The sequence below is a fragment of the Arachis hypogaea genome, chromosome 12, assembly GCF_003086295.3.
Source record: "Arachis hypogaea cultivar Tifrunner chromosome 12, arahy.Tifrunner.gnm2.J5K5, whole genome shotgun sequence".
NCBI lineage: Eukaryota > Viridiplantae > Streptophyta > Magnoliopsida > Fabales > Fabaceae > Arachis > Arachis hypogaea.
In genome coordinates this window covers 87,170,770-87,177,000 of record NC_092047.1, presented here as the reverse complement: position 1 = coordinate 87,177,000, position 6,231 = coordinate 87,170,770, and the positions used below count along the sequence as shown (strand labels likewise).

The window sequence follows — 6,231 nt, the reverse complement described above, 5'->3', positions numbered from 1 at the left end:
TATAATTTATGTAATTAAAAAAATAAATTAATAAATTTTTATAAACATATTTAGTTAATGTTCAATTAGACATGTCAAGTATTATATATGTTTTCAATTAATATTTTACAATGAAAATGGTTATTGGAGTAACAGAAAGACAAATATAATTAATTTTTAATAAACTAATTTAATTAAAAAAAAATTTTAAATATAAATTATATTATATATATACTAAAATCAACTACTAAAATCAACTATAAAATATATATTAAAATATAAATATATATTAAAAATAAATTAAATTACATATATATTTATATATATATAAATATATTAGTACCTAAATTTAATAATTAATTTTGGTATGCGGATAACATCTTTTATTTGACTATTAATCCGTTTGTAGTTTTGGCAATAACCAAGCATCAATAGCAGCATTCCTAGAAGCCTTCAAAATTCTCTCTTTTCTTCGTCACCATCATCACCATGTCCTTAAATTTCTTCACATTCTTCCTCTTTGCTTTCTTCACTCCCGTCACTTGAAATTCCCACACCACCATCATCTCCTTGCTCCCTTCAGTTCATGCCATGATCTTCCAACTTGGACAAAATCACATGCATATCCTACTCGTCCCAGTGCAATGTTGCATACCAGTGTCCCTGGTGCGTTCAACACAACCTTGGAGGATCTGGGAAACAACACATTGGCGTGGAATTTGGCAATGAAGTACCATGTTGACGCGGAATTGTTCTATTCAGCTTTTTCATTATACAAAAACATGAGAAAATTGGGCGTCCCCCATGACACTTTCACTCTTCCAATAATGAACAGAGCATTATCTTCAATGAGGATTGATGCTTCTCTTGGAAAAATGATCCATTGTGTAGCAATTCAAGTGGGTTTGGATGTGGATTTATATTTCTGCAATACCATGATTGAGGCGTATGTGAAATGCGAGTGTGTCGGTTATGCTTGCAACTTGTTCGACGAAATGCTGCAGAGAGATGTGGTTTCTTGGACATCAATGATTGCTGGGTATATATCTGAGGGGCAAGTTAGTGTGGCCTTTGATTTGTTCAACAAGATGAGGATCGAATTGGAACCGAATTCAGTAACGCTTGTTGTGATCATGCAAGCATGTTGTGCTTCGGAGATATTAAACGAGGGAGTTCAAATTCATGGGTATGCATTCAAGAGTGGATTGCTGATGGATTGGTCAGTGAAAAACTCAGTTTTGAGAATGTATGCTAGTAAAGTCAGCACGGAGGAAGTAGAACTTCTATTTAGTGAAGTAGACAGAACAGATGTGGCTTCTTGGAATGTCTTGATCTCATTTTTCATCTCACAAAGAGACATGACTAGAGTGCTTCGTTTGTTCAATGAAATGCACAGCTTAGAAGTGCGTCCATGGAACATCGAGACTTTAACAATAGTTATATCAGCACTTGCAAAGTCTGCAAGTCTTTCCAAGGGTGAGGGTATGCATTGCTTAATCATAAAAACGGGGGTTTATGATGATATTTTGCTCACTTCTCTGCTAGATTTTTATGCAAAATGTGGAAGACTGGAAACATCTGTTCAGCTGTTCAGAGAAATCCGTTGTAAAAGTAACATCACTTGGGGTGCTATGATGTTAGCTTTCATTCAAAATGGTTCTTTTGTAGACGCCATATCTTTATTCCAGCAAATGCAACCCAAAGATCATGATATTGCCCCAGAAATATGGAGAAACCTAATCGATGCATATGCAAACCTGGGAGCTTTGAAATCGGGTAAAGTTGTCCATGGCTACCTCATAAAGGACTTGTTAAATGGACCTGTAAAAGGTAATGTTCACCTTGAAACCTCAATCTTAAACATGTACTTGAGAGGTGGCAACATGTCTTCGGCAAAAGCATGTTTTGATAGGATGCCCATCAAAGATGTCGTAGCATGGACAACGATGATTGAAGGACTTGGCTCTCATGGTTTTGGTCTTGAGGCATTAACATATTTCAATTTAATGATGCAGGAACAAGTGCAGCCGAATCCTGTTACCTTCTTGAGCTTACTTTCTGCTTGCAGCCACTCTGGTCTGGTTACTGAGGGCTGCAATATTTTTTATTCTATGAAATGGGGTTTCGGCATTGAACCCGGTTTGGATCACCACACTTGCATGGTGGATCTTTTAGGTCGAAACGGAATGCTCAATGAAGCCTTAGCCATAATATTGAAGATGATAGTTTTGCCTGATAGCAGAATTTGGGGTGCACTTCTATCTGCTTCAAGAGTTTATGGAAACAGAAGATTTGGAGAATATGCAGCAGAAAGGCTTTTGGAGCTAGAACCTCACAATGCTGGATATTATACTCTGTTGAGTAACATAAAAGCTAGCGTTGGAAGCTGGAATGAGGTTGAAGAGTTGAGGAGAATGATGAGTGAAAAGGATCTAAAGAAGAAACCCGGGTGGAGCTGCATTGAGGTCAATGGGGTCATTCAAGGATTTGTTTCTGGTGATATATCACACACTGAATCAGAAGAGGTTTATGAGGCACTGGGAAGATTAAGTAGAGCTATTCAGGAGTTTGGGTGAGATGTTTTTAAGCAGTTTATGAAGGCATTTGGGTTTTTAGGTATACCTTTTGGCTTATAACTAAATTCAAACCAGTTCATGTAACCCATTGGTAACTTGGTAAGTACAACTTCCAGTTAAGAAAATCGACTATTTTTCTGTTTGAAAAATTTTTATACGTAAGAGTCACACATTTAATAAGTGTTTCAAGGACATCCACAATAATTCATTTTGAAGGGCACATGATATGACAAATATTAGTAGAAATTTTAGAGGAAGAAATTTTGAATCTATTTTGGGTTCAATTCAGTCCATTTCTGATGCATTTAAAGGAAGGATGGAAGGGCGATGATACAACACAACATACACTCATTTTTTCTTTTATTTTTTTTTGTTAGCGTTTTGTGTCTTTGAATTTTAGGGAGAAGCTCCAGAATTTAAGGATTTTTTATTATTATTTTTTTTTAAGTTCTAGGTTTTAGTTTTGTTTAATTGTAGTTTTTAGTTTATAATTTTTTGTTTTGTTACTTTAATGTTTTAGAATTTCTTGTTACTTCCTCTATTATGCTGTTTTAGTTCATGAACTCTTGTTGAATTTTTCATTTCCTTTAATAAATTTGATGTTTTATGTTTTATTATTGCTTGTTGGAGATGTTATTATTGCTTTCTTAAATTATGTAGTTGTAGATTATACTAATTCTTGTAATTTTTGAAGTTTTATGTTTATGTACTCTAGATGCTTGACAAAATACATAAACTAGTTATAGAGTAGATTTTTATTCTTGCTTTGGGTTGGAAACTCAGGTGAACTTGAGTTACTAATCTTCAAGTTGATTGATAATTTAAAGATGTTAATTAATCTTGTTTTCATTGACACTAACATTTTACTAAATTCAATTAGTAATTTGGTTAGAACTTGTGAATTAGGGTTAATTAAACCAAGTTGACTTTTCTCAATCTGTAGTGGTTGACGAATTGGATTTGCTCTTTATAATTATCGTATTGTGGTTAGTGACAAAGATATTGTTCCTTAACCCTCAACCCCTGCCAAAATCTTTTATAACTTGAATTTGTTTTTATTTTCCTAGTTAATTACCTTAATTGCTTCTAGTTTAATTCCTTTTAACATTTAGTTATTGCTTATTTTTTTAATTTCTTGCTATTTAAATTCAGTAATTGTGATCAAACTCTTGATTCCTTCGTAACAGATGGTTGAGCACTCTATTGTGATTCTAAGGGAGAACGACTGAGGAGTTAACTCCTAATTATCATTTTGAATTGTGATATTTTTAAACTAAATTTTGATAGTCTTAATTATCAGTTTAGAGCTACGATGAACTTAAACTTTATAACTTGTCTAAATCGGTATTTGGCATTTATCATCTACTATAGTTTCTCTGAGCTACAAGGTTTTATTAAGTGAAAAAAATATAAGAAAATCCTAAGAGAAAGAGGAAGATCATGTGTACGACTAACAAGCTGGTAGATTTTCATGAAATCCAAGAATTCGAACAAAGTTAAGTAGGAGCAACCCGATAAATCAATAGAACATCTTGCTCAAAGTCGATAATTTTTTTTTTTACATCAAGTCTGAGAAAAAGGCACTCTACATAAAAGTAAAGTATGCGTCCGATTTATTAAGATAAGGATAACAAATTGTCTCTTCAAGATCCCAAGCAACTAAGACATAGTTTTCCTCGTCTTTTCTATTCCGACAAATATGGCAAGTAAGTAAGAACTTTTCTAAGGTTTTTCTATCCATAATTGGCATAGCTCCTAGAACAGTTATATCTACCCTATCCAACCCATTAAAAATTTTAGAAGGTATTATATTAACTACAGAATGAGACATAGATGCTATTACACCTTGAAAAAAAAAAACATGCAAAAGTACAAGAAGTTTGTCACAACATAAATAAATTGGGATCATCTTCAACAAATAAAATCCAGGAGCTTTTACGATTCCCAGTAATGACAAGGCCGCATAAGCAACCAGAATTGCAAATTAGATATGTTGTGTTAATATCAATTATGACAACACCACCACTTAGGGATAGGAAAAACCCCATGGATCATGTACAGCACCAGAAATCAAATTAAAGGAAATTAACAATAGTATTCAATATTCCCAGAAATCAAATTAAAAGCTATCGACATTCAAAATTAGCATTGAAGAATCTCAGAAAGCATAAAGGACATTAATATTAAAAAATTCCTATCTACGTTTTTAGAACTTTAAAGACATTTTAGAGAAAAACAAAACCAACACAAATACACAAATGAAAGCATGCAATAGAGGGAAGAAGAACACCAACCTTAAGATGAAGAAGCAAGGAAGTACAGTAAACATGACAAGCATAGTTCCAATCCTTGAAAGCAACAAAACCGAGCAAGGAAAGAGGAAGCTTGGGAACTAGAAGATGGCAAGGTGTGACGGTAATGTATGATGAAGAAGAAGAAGAGTTTTTGTGACAAATGAAATGAAAGAAAAAACAAAGAGAGAGAAATGCCAAATCTGTGTGTGTGTGTAAAGAGCAAAAAGATAATTTCACAGTGTTTTAAATCCAATGCACCATTATTAAGAAAACTGAAAAGATGCAGAATAATTATAGAAAGATGAAGTGATGATTAAAATAATATGTCGAGTTGACTGACTACTTTCTCTTGAATCACGTTGAGAATATCGACCTTCTTAAATAGGAAATGATATTCTACATGACTTCTCCAACATAGTCAAAGCTACAAACTTAGTGAATTTCTATTTCATTAACTCGCAGGTAGGGATACTGTTCACATGGGGGTGAGGAGATCTTTCTTTCTTTTTTTTTTTTCCTGGTTGTTGAGGTCTTCGTAAGATGGTAGGAGAGGCAGTAAGACATGGAATGATCTCTCATTTATTGATTAGAAAAGACAATATTAAATTGTTTCACTTGCAATTTGTGGATGACACAATACTTTTTTGTCCCCCGGAGGAGGAGATTATTTGCAATTATAAGCGGCTAGTATTAACTTTGATAAATCTAGCTTGATTCCGGTTAATTGCGAGCGAGAGTGGTCACAAAGGATGTGTAGCTTGTTGGGGTGTAAAGAAGCAACGTTGCCAGTCAAATATCTTGATATTTTTTTGGGAGCGAATCTGAAATTGGTCAAGACATGAAAACCTATTATAGACAAAGTAGAAGAGAAACTCAATCTATGGAAAGCCAAAACGATTAATAAAGCTAGTAAGCTGGCACTCATCAAATTTGTGCTTAATAGTCTGCCGGTTTACTACCTTAACTTATATAAGATGCCCAGAGCAGCAGCAGATAAGTTGATATCTTTGCAGAGGAGGTTCTTGTGGAGTAATGAGGATGGAAGGGATGGGTTACCTTTGGTAAGGTGGGATATTGTGCAAGCTCCAAAACACTTCGGGGGTTTGGGTGTGGGCGATGGAGTGCTCCGGAATACAGCATTGTTATTCAAGTGGTGGTGGTGGTTTTCAAAGGAGGATTGCCCATTATGGAAGAAACTTGTGTGCTCATGTAATGACTTGGATCCAAATGTCCTTCTTTCTTGTTAGTCGGTTCCTAAAACAAAGGGTTCATAGAGGGACATTTGTCAGTTGCAGATAAGAGAACAGCAAGCGAGAGAAAAGATGGTCAGAGGGTTATCATTAGAGTTAGGAGATGGTAGAAGAATTCGTTTTTGGAAAGAT

The 6,231-nt window shown here is 34.3% G+C and overlaps 1 protein-coding gene across 1 annotated transcript; it reads left to right on the top strand.

Moving 5' to 3' along the window:
• Positions 1-623: 623 nt before the first annotated feature.
• LOC112727643 (pentatricopeptide repeat-containing protein At1g11290, chloroplastic-like) lies at positions 624-2,555 on the top strand. Its single transcript, XM_025777494.2, has one exon. It carries the CDS (start codon positions 624-626, stop codon positions 2,553-2,555), a length of 1,932 nt encoding a protein of 643 aa, XP_025633279.1.
• The last annotated feature ends 3,676 nt before the right edge of the window (positions 2,556-6,231 follow it).

What these genes read in the sequence shown, in the direction of transcription:
- LOC112727643 (XM_025777494.2), top strand. Translation starts at nt 624, where the DNA reads ATGTTGCATACCAGTGTCCCTGGTGCGTTCAACACAACCTTGGAGGAT.